An 18903-nucleotide genomic window follows, 5' to 3' on the forward strand; every position below is an offset into this window, starting at 1 on the left:
AATTAGTTAAGTGACATGGAATTATCTTGGGCTATTTTTGAATTCCAAATTTGTTTCAAAGGCAAAAAAATAAAATAAAAAAGATAAAAATATGTTTTGTTCATATGGAATTGAAGATGTTCAGGTAATGGATGGATGGATGGATGGATGGAAGAGTTGGGTCAAAATAACGCCTTGTGTGTGTAGGTGTGTGCGTGCGAGTCAATAAAGATTTGTAAGCTATGTGATGTACAGCTACACCCAAAAAGTTTTGGCTGGGAGATTACAGGGAGAAACTGAATAGACCTTTGACCTTGCTTACCTCAGTCATGTTGCGTCAAGCAAGAGAAGAGACAGACTCTGTTAAAAAGGATCTATATGTCAATAATGTAGAGCATCTTGTTCCCGCTGAAAGACCAACTGATCCTAAATCACCAGGGGAACTGGCAGCCTATACAGTACGTGAATGCATATGCATGGAATTGTATGGGCGATGCACATTCACAGCTCCAGTGCAACTCAGCAAGGGGTGAAACGCGGGACAAGCAGCTAATGAACCATTTGAAGTGCGAGGAAAGTTACAACATACAGCAGCAAAAAATGAATGTCCAGGGTACATACATTTATATTATCATTCCCATAGCTGCTGTGCCAGTTAGCGCAAAGGTTACACAAAGTACAAGTGCCTTGCCAACAACCCCAGGCAGCATTATTCATGAAGAAAGCCTCCCTTTTAAAATCAGACTGCTTAAGATAACACAAATGTGTTGTATGGGACTAATGGAGTACTTGTGCATCAGAAAGACAATGAATGTTCTATTAAATATAATCCTGCCAAAGTAATCATGTATAGTCTGATAAATTGGCCTGATGAGACTGTAAACCTTTCATCAGTTTGACCAAACTCCTTTTTCACTGTCGGCTTTCCACATTTAGAGAGTTACAAAAAGCATCTGTCTGGGATTTTGTGAACTATTGCATGGTTTGGTTTGGTTTGTTGAAATTCTGACCTCAACTTGGGACGTTGTGAGTGATAATACTGTACACTCTATGCCTTTAAATCAGGACTAAAGATGTGTTTCAGTTTTTGTTGTAAAATTGTGTAATGGACTTGATGATGCGTAGAAGCTGTGTACCTATTTGTTGGGGTTTAATAACAAGTTAAAATGTAAAATAATTCATGCTTATAGTACCATTAATAAAATGTAAAACATTTAGGAAATACAATGTGAGTATAGTAGTTATTTGTTTTGTTTTGATGTAATTTTATGTGACTCAATGAGACGGTATAGGATGGGAAATAATAAGCTTGGAACTTCAGCCTACACAGTAAATTTTGTAGAGTAAATTTTACCCTAAAAAATACTATATTTTGTCCCAGCCTAATACATTGAAAAAATCACTCAAGGGTTGAGGAACAATTGCAGAACCTTCAGGTTGGGAGACGGCCAATCTGCCCACTGAGCCACGCTGCTTAATGTATGTCAGTATATTGCTGGTGTCAGGTGGAATCCTCGTACCTCCAAGACCATTTTTGGTCTCCATTTGGACACACGAGCAATATGTTAACAAACGGTAGGTGTACAGTAGGCCTTTTTTGGTTGATTGATTTGTTCGAAGAGATGTTTTCTTTCCTTTTTTGAGTGTGGTAACTGAAATAAACTTCCATTCATTCACAGAGCTGGGCACTTCCGCTCATCGTCAATTCCTGTCAATGATGATGTCCACCTTTCGAAGTGTGCTTCCGCATATTCTGCGAATGCTTTGACGTGAAGGTTCGCAAAAATACATGTAATGAGATTGACTGTATGTACTCACCCCGATCGACTGATGTAAACGTGCTTCAATCGGTGCTCAGTCCATGTATTTATCCAAGGCTTTGCGCCATTGTGCACTTGCCGCAAAATGGCCATCGTAAAAGACGGCAATTGACGATTACCGAAAGTGCCCAGCTCTGTTCATTCATTCATTTATTCATTCATTCAACCAAATGTCTATTCAGAGGTACGGTAGAGGAGTTGAATCTCAGATTCAGTAGCGTAGTTATTGCTCTACACCATTAGCAGAATTCTGGAGGATGCATGAGAGTTCGTCCAACAATTTTACATGTGTTGTGTGGTCTTGTAGCAGGAATTCATCCATGTCCGTTGGAGAGTCCTGTGGAGGGTATGAAATACCAGACCCCTGATACGGGCTGTTTAGTTGTTGTTCAACCAATATCAGTGTTTGGTCTACATTGTCACAGATTCTGTTTATAAAATGTATGGACATAATTCCTCACCACAGCCAAGGTTTTGAATTTGTCATTTCTCCGTTTTGCATGAACATGTTTTTGAAGACCATAATTTCCTTTTTTGCTTCAACAGTAATCGGTTTAGGCTTCCTGCTTTCTAATAACACCATTGCTGTCAAGTCTCTGCTCTCAGGCTTGTTGGTTTGTTTTCAGCCCAGCTTGATTGGCAGTGGGCGGATCCCCAAGCTACTCACCTGCAGCTCGTCTGTAATCAGGTTGCTTTAAGAGGCGGCTCAACCTGCTTGTCAGTTGTCGGACTATTCGCTTGCTCACCTCCATGTAGCAATGCTTAGTCTTGACTCTGTGGTCCTTATTATATCGCTTCGCCTTGACCTCGTATTGTTACCTTGTCTTGTCCTTGAATTTTTCTAAGTATTTTGTCTCTAGTTCCTTGCACTTTTTCCTGCAAGCATTATTTGTTAGTAATTATTTCCGGACTTTTTAGATGGTTTAAGAGGCCGCATAAAGGTAACTTGAGCAACTTGAGTTGATACACCAAAGGCGTACAAATAATATGCTATTTGAATTTGGCTATGCAAAGTGTGTGAATTACGTTAAGAGTTCTCCAACAAGCATCACACAAGTAAAACTACCTAAATTCCACATTCTTCTTTCCACCAGTGACACCTCAAAGTTTGGCTGCACACTAAGTCAACTGAGGGTTTTTGTTCTTGTTGTTTTTTTAACACTTTAATGAATTTAAATTTAATCTCCAAAATTAATGCCTTAATTTTAACAGCCCTAAAAGCTTTTGTTAGTGTCTGTGTTTGTTGGTATCCGCGCACCTCATCCATAACAACTGCGAACAGCCAGATAATGTAGAGAAAAATAACTAGAGACTTCCAATTTGTGACGCACAGACCCAATGTTTATGCGGCATGAGACAAAGCTCAACTGAGCCTTTTGACCATGCCGCCCTAGACATTTGTGCTTGAACTGAAATTGAATTTGTTTGCCTAATTGTTTATCACCCAAGTTGTGCGTAATCAGAGGGTCCACTTTATGTAATTATAGAATTATTTACCTGTGCTGACAGCAGAGTACTAGAGTATCTGTGTTGTCCTTTATCAGTATCAAAAGCAATAGAAATGTTTTGGCTCTGGTTACTGCCGATGGACTCTTTAGACAGCTCAGCACCTTCAACACACAATCCTACAAAAAAAAAAAGACATGGAGACACATGAGTTCACTTTTCATACATATTGTATGTGAACGAGTTGTATAATCATTAATGAGTTGCATTTTTAAACCTTAGTAACCCAAAATAATCTGAAATATTCCAAATAAGATTCCACTGACAAAGTTGTGTCCAGTTAATAATGCAGTGAAGAGCAGCCAACATTATGAAGTAAACACAAACATATTAAAATATAGTGATAGCTACAGTATCTATACACAGTGTAGTATATAGCACTAGTTTTTGTGTGTGTGCGTGTGTGTATACACACCGGCATATATATATACAGTGAAGTGAAAAAGTATTTGCCCCCTTCCAGATTTCTGTTTTTTTTTTTGCATATTTATCACTCACAAAGGTTTCATTTCATCAAACCAATTTTAATTTCACATAGAGACAACCCGAGGATATATAAAATGCAGTTTCTGAATGACGATTGTATTTACCAAGGGGGTGTGGGAGAGATGAATACAAACCTATGTGGGGGAAGAAAAAAAAATACCGGTATGTCTTGGAGTTAAAAGCGAAAGTGTATATTCTTGAATTTTAAATTGAATTTGAATTGAAATGTTTATTTCGAATATTTCAACATTTTCAATACATGAATAAATGTCAATAATTAACGAAAGAAAAGAAAAATCAAAAGAAAACAGGCAATAGAAAAGAAAATCAATGAATATTCGAAAAGGAGTGAGAAGGAGTAAAACTTATTTACTCCCACCCCTTCTCCTTAAGTAAATAACTTAACTTAATAACTCGAGGAAGGACGCAATGACTATCATAATCAATGTATATGACTAATGCGTATAGTAAGAATCAATGGGCACTGGTTACTAATAAGCCATGGCTTCTACCCGTCAGCCCTTCTTTCGGCTGTGTGTCTGAAAGGAAAAAATGAATAAAACAAAACTTCCGTCCTTCTCTTACATAAACACAATATGTGAATTAATACATGTAAACATACACCCATAGCCTAATACATTTGTCAAACTAACCAAAACAAGGAGAGAAAAAAGAACAAACCAAAAAGTAGTAACCCAAAAAATAAATAATACAATTATCTCAACACACCTCGTAAGTGACCACTCCTCCCTCATCCTCATATTGTTTGAAAATCTTATTTTTATACAGTATTTTTAGTCAGTCTTATATTTGTACACCGTTTCAACTCCCCACTAAATCCCTTCAGTAGCCTCACCCCGCATACTGATATTCAAAAACTCTTTCTTGTTGTACGAAACTTAGGTTCTTTAAAGTCACAATGTCTCCGTAGATCATAACACTCATTATGGTTCTTAAACAACAGTTGAATATACTGTGGTAGTAAATTATATCTTGCTTTCAACATTATTTGTGCTCTTTGATACTGTACAATGTCAGCAAACTTAAGTAATTGTGACTTTAGAAATAATGTGTTTGTGTGATCCTGATAACCAGCTTTGTGAATAATCCGTAATGCTCTTTTCTGTAGAATATTTATTGAATGTAGTTAGGTTTTGTTGTTATTGCCCCAAACTTCAGCACAGTACTGCAAATAAGGAGAGACTAGCGAACAGTATAGAGTGTGGAGTGATTTACTATCTAATACCCTCTTTGCTTTATTAATTATTGCAATGTTTCTTGAAGTTTTACTGTTTAATGTTTGATATGTGGTTTCCAGCTTATTTTATCATCAATAATTACCCCCCAAAATTGATTTTATGAACTCTCTCAATTTCTACCTCTTCTATTTTAATCTTCACCTGTTTATTCATTCTACCATTTCCAAATAACATTATTTTTGTTTTCCCTATAATTAATGATAATTTATCTCATTATTTCCTCCTGTAATTGTTATTCCCTGAGTGAAAAATATTGGTGTCATCAGGGAATAACACAGCTAATTACTATTATTATTATTGTATTATGACTTAAATTCTTATCATTAATAATATTAACAAATATTATTATTAGTAATAATAATCATTTAAATGATAATACATTCTATATGCCTCTGGTGTAAATAGAATACAGTGACAATTTATTACTGTATTCTATTTACGCCAGTGGCTTATGGGCTATATGACACGGACACTTAAGTAACTTCCAGTCGTATTTCCTCCCAATAAAATTGGTGTGTTTTCTTTTCGATACCTGCGCGATTTACCTCCCTTTTCTTTGAAGTTTGTAAGTCGGATCATTGGAGCGAAGTCCTGCACGTCATCTTCCAAGAAGGACATAAAGATTTAAACTGCCCATCTGCGGTTATATTCACAATTATGAAGGCAAGTCAGCACGCTTTTACGTAGTGTTTACAATTCGTTACTTCGGTGGCTAGCCTTATGCTGCATTCGAGGATGGTCAAAAGTCGGATTTATCTCAATTGGCTTTTCCCAATTCCGACCTGAAAAGTAAGGCGAAAGTAAACAACAAAAATAGTGATTGAAAATAGTGATAACAGTGATAAAATATTTTTTTATTTTGGTCCTCAAAAAACCTCCAGAAAGCTTCTCACACTTTTGCTTCATTTGTTGTAAGTATATATTTCATAAGCATTCCATACAGTTCAGTAGTTCACCGTATAATTTAATGCAGGGAGAAAGCGGCATACTGTCACGTACGTTGTGTTACGTGAAGCATATTTATTTTTGAATATTTATAAATGAAGACAGCTATCTAGTTTTACACTCAAGTAAATTGTGTTTTACCATTCACGGTCTTTGTTTCCAAAGGTGTCGCCATTGTATAGTGACGTCACATTGTAGTGGGTCGGTGAAGTAGGGGTCCTTTTTTCCCCCGACTTCGCAAGTGGGATTTCTGAGTACAAGGGGGCGTGTCCGTACACACTTCCAGGTTTGAAGTCGGAAAAGTCAGATTTCCTACTTTCCTCGAATGCACCATAAATGCGACCCTCTTGTCACGACTTTTTAGAGCTGCCTTGTTTGTGTTGCTTTGTCTCCCTCTGCAGGCCTTTTGCATTATTGTTTTTCTGTTGATTCTAGTCTGTGTTCCGGTGTCGATACCAGATGTGATCGGGCTGCCAGATTGTATCGGGTTCGCCTAACGATGACGTCACGCTACAGAATTGGCTGGTTGACGTCAAAATACTGGAAAGAAAATATTAAAAATGTCATTTAAATAACAAAATGTATTTACTGAAATTGTAAAAACGTAAATAAGCCTAAGAATATAAATGCAGGATAGTTTAAGATTAAAGAAAAAATCAAATAGATGACGTCAGTACAGCAGCGCTAATGAAATGAGTCACTTTTGTTTGCTTTCTTTTTTAGCTGTTCACAAATCACAACACATCACAAAAACAGTCTTAATGATAATAGGAACACATTAGCAATCTAAACTGACATTATTTGTTACATGAATTTGTGTATTTATCATTATCCAATCAATTTTATTATTTATTCAATATATCTTGTTTTTATATTCTTAGGTTTCTTTACAGTTTTACAATTTCAGTCCATACATTTTGTTATTTGAATTACATCTTGAATATTATTTTTCCCAATGTTTGACATCAACTGGATAATTTCCATCCAATCCTGTAGCGTGATGTGTTCGTTAGCCGACCCCGATACAATCTGGCAGCCCGATCACATCTGGTACCGACGGCGGTAGGCTGATTTGATCACGATACCTCCAGTTCATAGTGTGCAGTGCGCAGTGTCAGCTAAACAACACGCTATCTTATACAATTACAGCCAGTCTACAGCTACAGTAATTCTCATACTCACTTCAATTGCTGTTTGTGCCAGAGAAAGCATCGCTTGTGACTTGTATTGTGTTTTTCTTTCATGTGAGACATGCAGTTGTGTATAGCACCCAGTAGTGAAACCAGCTCAGTGGCCTAATGGTAGAGAGTCCACCCTGAGACTGGGAGGTTGTGGATTCAATCCCCGGCCAAGTCATACCAAAGACTATAAAATTGAGACCCATTTGCCTCCCTGCTTGACACTCTTTAGATCACCAAATGATCCCCAAACCCCTAGTGCTGCTAACCGCTCCCTCAGTGGATGGGTCAAATGCGGAGAGTGAATTTCACCCCACTTACATGGGCATGACAATCTTAACCTTTAACCTTTAAATTCATACATAATCCTCCGTGTTCAGTTTAGTCACACTGCTGTCAGCATGTTGTGGATCGGGGTACGCGGAGCACAACTACACGCAATTCGATGACGCTCACCCAAAGTTAGAAACAGCGTAGCGGAACCTCCATTGAATGAGCTGCTATTCACAGGTGGGCGCGTCAATAAATTTTGAGCGTGTGTCATTTGGTCGTCGTCAACAGTCAGGACACCCTTCCGTCATCGTCAATCCGTCAATATTTCAAGCCGAACAGCATTGTAATGTCAATCCGTCATTCGTCCTTCCCTCGGCAAAATGGGCGTTTTCCATGGCATCCGTCATTGACGGACAGATGGACCTTGCATCAATGTTGACGGAATGACCACTTCTTCTTTTTTTAAGTACCTAACCTTAACGTCAGGCTTAGGGTAGCGTCAGGCATTACCCACAGCAAGTTGTAGAAACAGCACATTGCATAACATGCTTCCAAAGTCATTCTTTGTGAGACAAATTACCGTCATGGTTTCATGAAATAAAATTCCAAACCAAAAATACAAGCAGGAACAGTAAAAAAAAAAAAAGAAGTAAAATGCATCAATTCATCCATCATCTACCGCTTATCCAGGGTTGGGGTCGCGGGGGCAGCAGTTTTAGTAGGGAAGTCCAGACTTCCCTCTCCCCAGCCACTTCAACCAGCTGCTCCGACGGTATCCCAAGATCCCAGGCCAGCCGAGAGACATACAGCAGTCTCTCCAGCGTGTCCTGAAGTCCCCGTGGCCTCCCGCCGGCGGGACATGCCTGGAACACCTTTCCAGGGAGGCGTCCAGAAGACATCGAAAACCAGATGCCCAAGCCACATCAACTTGTTCCTCTCAATACAGAAGAGCAGCGGCTCGACTGTGAGTCCCTTCTGGATGACTGAGCTTCTCACCCTATCTCTAAGGGAGAGCCCAGACACCCTGAGGAGGAAACTCAAGTTGGCTGCTTGTATCCGGTATATTGTTCTTTCGGTCACGACCCAGAGCTTGTCATCATAGGTGAGGGTAGGAACGTAGATCGACTGGCAAATAAACAGCTTCGCATTTAGACTCCGCTGCTCCTTCACCAAAGCGGACCGATACAGAGTCTACATCACTGCAGATGCTGCATCGATCTGCCTGTCGATCTCCCGCTCCATCCTACCCTCACGTGAACAAGACCCCAAGATACTTGAACTCCTCCACTTGGGGCAGGATCTCATCCCCGACCCGGAGAGGGCACTTCACCCTTTTCCGACTGAGGACCATGGTCTCGGGTTTTGAAGGTGTTGATTTTGATCCCAACCGCTTCACACTCGGCTGCAAATCGCTCCAGCAAGAGTTAGAGATCGCGGCTTGAAGAAGCCAACAGCACCACATCATCAGAGATGCAATGTGGAGGCCACCAAACCTGACCCCCTCAACGCCTCAGCTGCGCCTAGAAATTCTGTTTTTAAAAGGCATGAATAGAATCAGAGGCACTGTACCCGGTGTCTACGCGATGTTGTCGAGGCGTGTCAACCATGACAGCCCCACAACATCTAAAGCCTTTAGGAACTCCAGGTGGATCTTATCCACCTTTACCACTGAGGAGCTTTCCAACCACCTCAGTGATTTTGACCCAATAGATAGAAGAGCCCCCAGACTCTGGTTCTTAAAGAAAGACGTGTCGGTGGAATTGAGGAGGTCTTCAAAGTATTGTATTGTGTGTGTGTCGGCACACACATATAACACATACACGGCACACATACATTGATTTACAATTTTTGAAACATGTCAACTACAGTCCTAAAGCTTATATTATCAAAACTTGTATGCCTAGTCACTGAAGAAATCCACTCCCTCAGCATGAATCGAGGCAATAACTGCTTGGAAATAATTTTGCTGGCCAACATTATTATCACTATCGCCAACACCATGCAAGATTCGTGCGTGCGTGTGTGTGTGTGTACGTGCGCGTGTGTGTGTGTGTGCATGCAATTGTGTTTATGGTGCAAGAACCCCGAGTTAATTAATTAGAAAGCCTCGTAATGTGTGCCTTGCTGATAAGTCCCTCCCCACTACCCATAATGCTTTGCTGAGGTAGAACACTGCAGCACATCCACTCAGCCAATTAGTCCGGATAGTGACACACACTGCATATTAGTGTAGATGTGTATATACAACATGCACACACTTTCTTGCACACCACACACGCACATGCACGCACACACACATATATATATTTAAACATACATACACACACACAGACTCCATTCTGTGTAAATAAACTCATGGACTGTCTGTCTTTGTGCCAAGGGAGCGTAGAGGGGAGAGGGAAGAGTGGTGAATGCATATCAGTGTGTAATTACAGCAGAGTTGAAGTACTAAGTTTGTATTCTGGTGTTAAATTGGAAATGCTCAATGCAAATAAATTCAGTTCCGTGTCAATTACCAATGCGAGTTTCAGAGTTAAAAACCTTAAAATCAATGTCAGCCTTAGACAGTTTAATGCTTCATATACACACAGGATGGGCTGTCTCATAAAAAATTAAGTAAGTAAGTGCTGACAGACATTTAGTTTTTGCACAGTTCAGGATTGGTGCAGTTCAGCATTAGTTCATTATATGTACTGAAGACAGAATGACAATGAGGCAGGAAGAAAGAAAAGCACAATGTGAAGATGGTGTGAATTTTTTGTTTTGTTCTTTGTGTTATGTTGCTATTTAGGAATTTGATACTTGCAGACCAATAGTTCACACTGAATATACATTCAAACTAAAACATTAATGTTAATAATCAAAAGTGATTAATATGTGAGTTGAACATTGCTGGCGTCAGGCAGACCTTGCATCTCCAAAACTTTCATGCGAAGAAGAATGGTATGATTGTTTAGGTATTAACATTGAATCGTGATGGAGAGCAGGCCATTTTCAACATTTAAGTTGGGTTAATACTTTGTAAAAATAACAGCCTGTCATAGGGACTGACCAATAGTTTTGACCAAATTTGGATATGATGTTTCCGCCCAAGAGTGATGTTTGTGTGCTTGCTATTTTGAAATGACTTACACTGATCTGTGTGACATGTTGCGTTTGGATACGTGAATTGACCAATGCAGTGGCAATAGCAGTGAGCAGATGTTGCTGGACCATTGGCCCTGCTCCACTCACTGCCTCCAAAATGCCTGCAGGTCCAAAGGTTTCCATCACTGCCAAAAAGACTGCGGGGTCTCCCCGAGTAAGCCTTGAGAGTGCCTGGCCACAACAGAAAAGACGGAAAAACACAAACATAATATAATAGATGACTAATATCATTGCATTATTTGGATATCAAATAAGATAATTCAGAACTTCACTGAGAATTAGACTCACCACTCCACACAGGTACAATGTTTATTCTAAAATGTAGTTTAGCTAAATTTTCATGTATTTATGTAAAATTAACGGCAAATTGATTTGTTAGAAAAACTACAATTTGCGTGTGCACAAAGATTGATCTTGTGAGACTATTTTTTTAGTAGGATACAACTAAAATATTCATTTCCTAACTGTACTCATTGGAGTAATGTATAAATACATTAAATAAGATGAAAAGCAACATTAGGATTGAAAATTCGGTACAAATCCGTTATAATCTATTGTCTGAATGTGACTGTGTCCACTTACAGAGACAGTGGTGACTCGGATTGCCTCCACAGAGGAGTGAGTGAAAAGGTACCACAGAGCAGATCCGATCTCTGTTGTCATCAGGCAGCGTGACGGCCCAGAGACTGTTGAGCAGATGTTCTCAATGGCTTTTGCAGACATGTGATGAACAATGGAGTCATCCTGTTAGACAGACAGACATGCTAATTAAGTAAAATGATTTAAAATACAATGTAAAAAATATTGTCAACAACCCGATGTAATTTGCTTGATACTGACATATAAAGCACCACGGTCAAAAAAAGGAAAACACACTGAAGTCATTTGTATCATATTTTATGGACCATTATGGACACTGTATTGTTAGGCACAATATCAATGAACGGCTCTATTTCTAAATAATTTTCATACATAAGGTACATTATATTTGTGATGCATTGCATCAGAGATGGGAAGTAATGAAGTACAATACTTCGTTACAATTGTATACTCAAGGTGCGTGCGTGCGTGCGTACGTGTGTGTGTGTGTGAGAAAGAGAGAGAGTTATTTTGGTCAGACAATGGGGTCAGACTAATAAAATCCCAGTGGCAGAAGAAATTAGTTTTTCCAGGAGCGTCACTGCAGAGAAAGATGGGAAACAGAGGAGCAATGATTATCTGTCAGGCTATTAATGTGTTTCACTGTGTTACATCACTTAACACAACTCAGCCTATTCATGAAACACACTGTTAATTGCATTCTGTTGCAAAACTTCATTGTAAAGGTTCAAAAATATTTTTGCCAAGGAAATGTATCACTGAATTCCTGACACTTAGTGGGAAATGACAGACTGCCATTGTTATAACAATTAATTGCAAGTTTCTTGTTCCTTCTCTCCATATGACTATGGCGGGTTTTAATTTATGCATTCAAACCCCAATGGTGCTATCCATCTGTGTGTTTTAAGTCACTGTTTTGATCAACACTAACTTGACATTCTGTTCTCTTTCTAGTTATTCCCACACTCAGAAACATCTACACTGGCTGGAGCATATGGCAAAACAACATAGTGGATTATGTGGACCACAATGAAATGTTGTCATAGACAAGTAGATACACATCTAACAAAAACATGAAACACACTTGACTGTATTATGCTAAGAATTAAAGTTAACTTGCAAAAAGCTCACAATTCTAATCAATGTGTAAAAACTCATTAGGTTTATAATTTACATTTAAAAAAACATTAGGCTACTCCCAATTAATGTGCTTACACAAATCATAGCCTATATGGAGACGAGGCCTTTTTATACATGCAGCATGACTGTGTCACATTGCACAAATCAAGTCCTATAAAGGCATGCTTGGACACGTTTGGTTTGAAAAAACTTGAGAGCCCTGACCTCAAACCTCACAAAACACCTTTGGGATGACCTCAAACAAATTGAAGTTGGACCTCTCTAAAGCAATAACAATGTCAAGAAAGCATGTGTAAGCACATCTGACATTTAACAGCGCCTCTGTGGTCAGACTGTGATCCATCTTTATTTAGACACGGCACAACTGATTCAACAACCAACCTATTAAGCCAATAAAGTCCATCACATTGTATAACCAACGCCAAAGGATTACACAGCACCACAACATAATGATTCCACTGACACCCCTTTGGGAGTCAGCACAATGGTCTTTTCCAGCATTTCCTAGACCTTGCGGTCCAGTTTACTAATGAGCCCACGGGGGAGAACCCACTATATGTATGTGTTTAATAAGACTGTTTCCCTGCCTGGAACTATAAAAGAAAAAGGGAATGACACAAAGAAAACAAGTCAAAGAGAAAGAATGAAAAAAGAAAGAGAACAAAAGACGGAAATGTAGAGTACATTAGAGAGAGAACATTAGAGAGATATTACTTGAGAAAAGTAAGATGCGGCTTATGCAAGAAACTTTTATGTTGAGAAACAAGGGAATCATTCTCGTTATATCTCTCAGTATGATTTCATCAGCCATGAAACTTGGCTCATCATTTCATACTTAGAACTAACATCTCTAGAAAATTAACTTATTTAGGATGGATGGATGGATATTCACTTATTAGGCAGTGTAGTGAAGGAGCACTGTAAGCATTTCTGCCCCACAGTTCTGAGGTCGGGGGGTTGAAACTACCACGTTTCTTGTCAGACTTTACACAACCTCCACGCTTTCAAACCTTTGGGGCTTTTCTTGTCAACCACTGATCCTTGTGCTGTGTCTCCCATTATGTTTACCAAGGGAACATTCCTTTTTAGTGATGCACTGAATATTCGGCCACAGAAAATTTTCGGCGGAAAATTGATTTTGATTTTTTTATAAGAGCCCCTCAAACGCTTCCACTTTTTTACCGGCATCCCGGCGGCTATGTGCTAAATACTTTAGCTAATGCTAGCACTATTGCTATCAACAGTTTTAAACACGGAAACACTTACCGCTATCTCCGGGTAGCTACAGACCTGTACAGGACGCTGTGTGTGACTTTGCAGTCCGTTCTTGAAGCCTATTAGCTGGTGCGAACAAATGTATTTATTTATTGTTAAACATTGGGGAATATGTGAATGTGCCGATTTGAAGTGTGCCGCACCTTGTCCCACCGCACGAATCTGTCCCCGCCTGTGCGAACTACATTGACTATAAGGTGCAATCGCACCACCATAAAATGCTCAACCCTCGTTTGGTGTTTAATGTACCATTACCCAACATGTCTGCGATGTGGGCACATTTCAATTTATATTGTGCTTGGTTAAAATGCCAGTGCTAAATAAATATTTTATAATAATATAATAATTTTAATTAATTATAATGAATGCAATGATCGTAAAAATTGGCATAATTTTTTTTCTGCGTTTCGGTTTTCGGCCAAGCATTTTTCATTTTAGTTTTTTGGGTTCGGCCAACCATTTTCATTTCGGTGCATACCTACTCCTTTTCTTTAGTTTTTTCACAACTCTCCCACTGCTGAAGCGCACGGCTGCAGCAATAGGTAGCAGCTGTTGCATCTTGATGCTAATGTGCTGTGGGCTTCAACCTACCCTGACATGGTCAAAAACATCCCATACGAGTAGTTGAGCGCGGAACAACTGACATTATTATTGGTTCTCTTTCCGATTATTTGTCAAACCAGGGGAATAATGCATTTTATCAGCAAACATTCTATCAAACGTAGTTTCTATTGATATTGATACATACTGATATTGATTTATCGCCCAGTCCTACCCAACATGCATGCTTTTGAAATGTGGGAGTAGCCAGAGAAAACCTATACAGGCATGGGGAGAACATACAAACTCCATACTGGAGCAGAGGCCAGATTTGAACCCACAACCTCTGAATTGTAATGCAAATGTGCTAACCAGGTTTAAACTGTAATAGCATTAAAGTGTACCTCCGTAGTAACATTTTTAGGTATTGATGGGGTACCGGAGCATATGTTGTAAAATTTGCTAAATATCTGGTGTTCCCATTTTTGTGTCTAGTCTTGTATTTGCCAAAATAATTTGGCTTGTTAATTTTAATACTACGTGTTTGCACCAATATGTTTGTGGCGGATGTGACGTGACCTTATTGACAGGCTGTCACTATTGAGTGAGACGCCAGATTGCTTATTTATTTTATTTTATTTATTTATTTAAACAGAAAGAATATAACCTGACCCGGCTTCCACGCGACAGCACCTCCTCCTGTCTTATCTTGTTTTGTCAACAAATGGCCGTCGCCAGTCATGAGAATGACTCGTATTTGTCAAAAAATGTTGCGTTTAATCGGCGAAGTCAGTTGAGCTGAAATGGCATTCAATGAGGTGATGTTACGGCTTCGGTCCTCGCCGGTGACAGCAGCAGCTGTCATGGCATTTCGACAAATATGCTGCGGAAGCTATTACAAGCTTGCTTTAAAGGTGGGGTCTTTAGTTTTGTCCGTTTGTGTTTGTAAACACAACCGTTTGTGTTTGTAAACAACCAATTAAAAACTGACTCCTTCCATGGCTCAACCCCCACTCTTCTCGTCAACATTGCGCCTGCCTTCAGCGACACTTGAACTGCATATATTAAGTGCTGAGTCACAAGGTCAAGAGAAAGGCACTTTCAGCTTTGCTGAAGAAGAGCTAAAGCTGCCAGGAGCGTAAAAAAAAGAAGAAGACGTAAGCGCAAACGGGAGAATATAACCCTAAAGGCACACAAATAAAAACTACACATTAAGGAACTATTTACAACCTGAGCTGTGAGCAGGGCTCTTGACAAAATTTTTGCACTGGTTGGACTGCTGCACTCAATTTTTGCTGCATCACATTCAACAGATTCATTCTTACTTGAAAGACAAGCAAACTGTATTTTAGACTACAGTATGCTGTTATATGCTTAACATTGATTAAACATCTGATTCTGGTCAACAAAGTTCTTTATTTTAAGTACAATTCCACAAAACAGGTAACTTACTTTAAAGACTTTGGGCTCTAGGCGTAAAAACGGGCACATCTCAATTTTCGCGCTGGGGCAAGTCTAGTCTACCATGTTTTGAGCCGTATTGCATCACCCCAGAATGCCGACACAGCTGCCGGCCCCCTCAATTTATTAACAGGAAGTAGACTGCGCTCGGCCTAAAAACGGGTGCATTTAATTTTCGTGCTGGGACAAGTCTAGTTTAGCGTGGTTGTAAATTTGGTAGACATTGTTAACATTGTTAACATTTTTAATTCTTTATTCTATATTTTAACCATGTTAAATTTAGTTATAGATGTGTAGAGCAGGTGAAATAATGTTAAACTCAATATAACTCGACCTTAACCTATCTGTTATCTTGTTTCGTCTAAATTCCCTTTCACTTGTCCTGCTTGAGAAAGTGCTAGCTGGCATACTGAGAACCTGTTTTGTCTAAATGTGAAAGATCAACATAGCATACTGTGAGAATGTAATCAGTTTTTCGTATTTGATGGGTGGAGAAGAGGCGTTTTTCTGTACAAACTCGGATTGTAATGAAGGGCTGTGTCTCCTGGGGGGGGACACACATTCTTGGATGACACTTCATTTGGTGGTATTCAATTGTGTGACCAGAGATCTCTGTAATAAATTCTCCTTGCAAGGACCCTCTTCACAGGAATCTCATCTTTGATTTATTTGGACACGCAAAAGATTACAAAACTTAAATATAATCCTTCAACATCCTATGCCTTCCTGGACGTTCCGGAACACTGAGCTCCGCCGTCTCCAAGCGCATGTGGCAATTTAGTAACAGAAAGCCCAATTCTAGACTCGGTAAAAGCAGGTCTGAATGGTGTAGGTGGTGTAATGCGATTTTGGTGCATTTGATCAAGTTGCAAGCAGACAAATTCGGCACGCCAACGACGTGTGTGGTAGATGCCAGCGTATTTCATTCATAAATATGACAACAGTGTGGGACGGTCCCTTTAAATCATTGTAGAAATCAATTCATTAAACTAATTATCAACATTATCAACTTTAAAATATTTTAACAGCAACCCGACCATACGTTACAACTGGTGGGGGAGGAGGTTCCCACGGTTCCTTTACTTTAAAGGCAACTAGTGATTTATTTTAACCAAGTTAAGCCATTTACTATCTCTCTTTTTTTTGAGAGCTCAGTATTGTTCATTCGGTAATCCTACCGATTTGACATGTCATCATCATTGCTCTCTCTCTTTTTTTTCTCTTTTTCTTTTTTTTGTATGTGCGTGCGTGTGTGTGTGTGTGTGTGTGTGTGTGTGTGTGTGTGTGTGTGTGTGTGTGTGTGTGTGTGTGTGTGTGTGTGTGTGTGTGCGTGCGCTCATTAATTCACCTAAAACCTATTAAAAATCCCGTACCATTCACCTAAACCGAATACTTCAGAATCCAGCTAGAGTTGTGAAATTGTCAGGAGACCCGAGGAAGGATCAAAGAAAAGAAAGAGAACCAGAATCTTTCACCAACTCCAGAAACATCTAAATTTCAACAAATTAGGGAGACCTCAAAAGACCAAAGGAAAGACTGGGGAAAGGAAGGAAGGATAGATGAAGCAGAGATGCACAGACATCACCCTCCACTGATTCAAAGAGGAGGAAGAAGCAGATTGTGTTTGAATTTTGGTAGTTGCTGGTGTGGTGCATCTGGCATGCATGAAAACCTCCACCAAAGAGGGTAGCCGTCGACCCCGGCCGGGACAGAGCAAGCACAACCCCCCAGGGCCCCCCAGGCTGCGGCAGCGCCAAGGCACAACCCCCGGGCGCCGCAGGGACCACCGGCCGGAGAGCAAACCCAGGAGCAAGGAGCGCCCCACACCCAAAACACGGCCCGCGCCCCAAGCCCAACGCAGCAGATCGGGGCACGGCGGGCCCACCTGCACTTTGTTTTCATCTCTCACTTCTTTGTTTTCAAGCAACACAAATCATTTGGTAGGGCCCCACCAAAATCATGAAAAATCATTGAACTTTATGATGAATTTCACAGTTATTTTCAACAAGTTTAAAAACCTAAATACATTTGCACAGTGTAAATGAGTATTGACAAATTGTAGCCTGTAAACCAGAGGTGGGCAATCTCGGTCCTTGAGGGCCGGAGTCCTGCAGGTTTTGGAGGTTTCTCACTTCCAACACAAGTTGATTCCAATAAACAGGACCATTATCAGGCTTATGCAGAGCTTGCTGATGAGCTGATCATATATCAATTGTGTTGGAGAAGGGAGACATCCAGCCTTCGAGGACCGAGTTTGCCCATCCCTGGTTATGTCATCTTCGGTCGATAGCAAGTGGGAACCATTTTTTTTAAAGGTCTTGATTGTTAACTCTTTCACTGCCATGGACGTTAAAAGACGTCATGTAAAAACCTACGGAGGGCCGCCAATGACTTTAAAAGACGTCATCCAATTTTTTTTTTTAAACGGGTGGAGGAAAGCCTTGGCCAGCTGTGGTGACAGTTTCAAGCAGATCTAGTTAGCCTAATGACTATTTTTGGCCCCTAGATGGCAGCAATGACTCTCTTTTAACAAGATTGGGTAGGCGTCAGTAGAAGACGTGAGGCGGAGCTAGAGGGGACAATGGCTGGGGAAGGGAAGAGAACATGGCGACCGGTTGCAAGCAGCTTCACGCTCGAGCAGTTTTTTTCAAAGACGAAAAGCATCGACCAACGCTAAAGAGCACATTGATGACGACGATGATCATCATCGATGATGATGATGGTGACTCCGAGGTTGGAAGCATTGACGCGGCAGTAGAAGACGTGAGGCGGAGCTAGATGGCTGAAGAAGCGAACAATGGCGACCGGTTGCAAGCAGCTCACACTTGGGAATTTTTTTCAAAGACGAAAGGCATCGACCAACGCTAAAGAGAACATTGATGACGACGATGATCATCATCGATGATGATGATGGTGACTCCGAGGTTGACGCCGAAGTTGGAAGCGCTGACGCGGCGGCTATGATGACGTCATAAAGGTTCACGGGCTAGCGATGCTAACACCGGAAAACGCGGAGCACAACCGAGCACGCTCAGGCGGACGTTCAATCGGACGACGAAGAGTGCCCCGAGTCCAATGCATATTCATCGGAGTAGTGGGTACAGTCTGCTACTTGCTATTCCCAGGAAAAAAGGCCGTCTGCGTGTAAAGTGTAACGTCTGCACGCGAAACGGACAATCGAAGTGAAACTACTCTGTTGTGCAAATCCTGCTCCGTCTCCTTGCACACAGGGCAGTGTTACAAAAAGAAAAACTGTATTTGAAACATCCACATAATTGTAAATAGTACCACAGT

At 40.3% G+C, this 18903-nt stretch overlaps 1 protein-coding gene across 13 annotated transcripts in view; it reads right to left on the bottom strand.

Annotated features, from left to right (window-relative positions):
• LOC144057691 (serine/threonine-protein kinase ULK4-like) overlaps positions 1-18903 on the bottom strand; it is a 119010-nt gene that overhangs the window by 55782 nt on the left and 44325 nt on the right. For all 13 annotated transcript variants that reach the window (XM_077575527.1, XM_077575536.1, XM_077575538.1 and 10 more), the window contains 3 exons: positions 11176-11337; positions 10579-10764; positions 3297-3424 (listed from right to left, as the gene is read on the bottom strand). In XM_077575527.1, the coding sequence (XP_077431653.1) occupies positions 3297-3424; positions 10579-10764; positions 11176-11337 (476 nt within the window). The remainder of the gene's footprint in view (positions 1-3296; positions 3425-10578; positions 10765-11175; positions 11338-18903) is intronic.

This window comes from Vanacampus margaritifer, chromosome 9, assembly GCF_051991255.1.
Source record: "Vanacampus margaritifer isolate UIUO_Vmar chromosome 9, RoL_Vmar_1.0, whole genome shotgun sequence".
In the NCBI taxonomy this organism is placed as follows: domain Eukaryota; kingdom Metazoa; phylum Chordata; class Actinopteri; order Syngnathiformes; family Syngnathidae; genus Vanacampus; species Vanacampus margaritifer.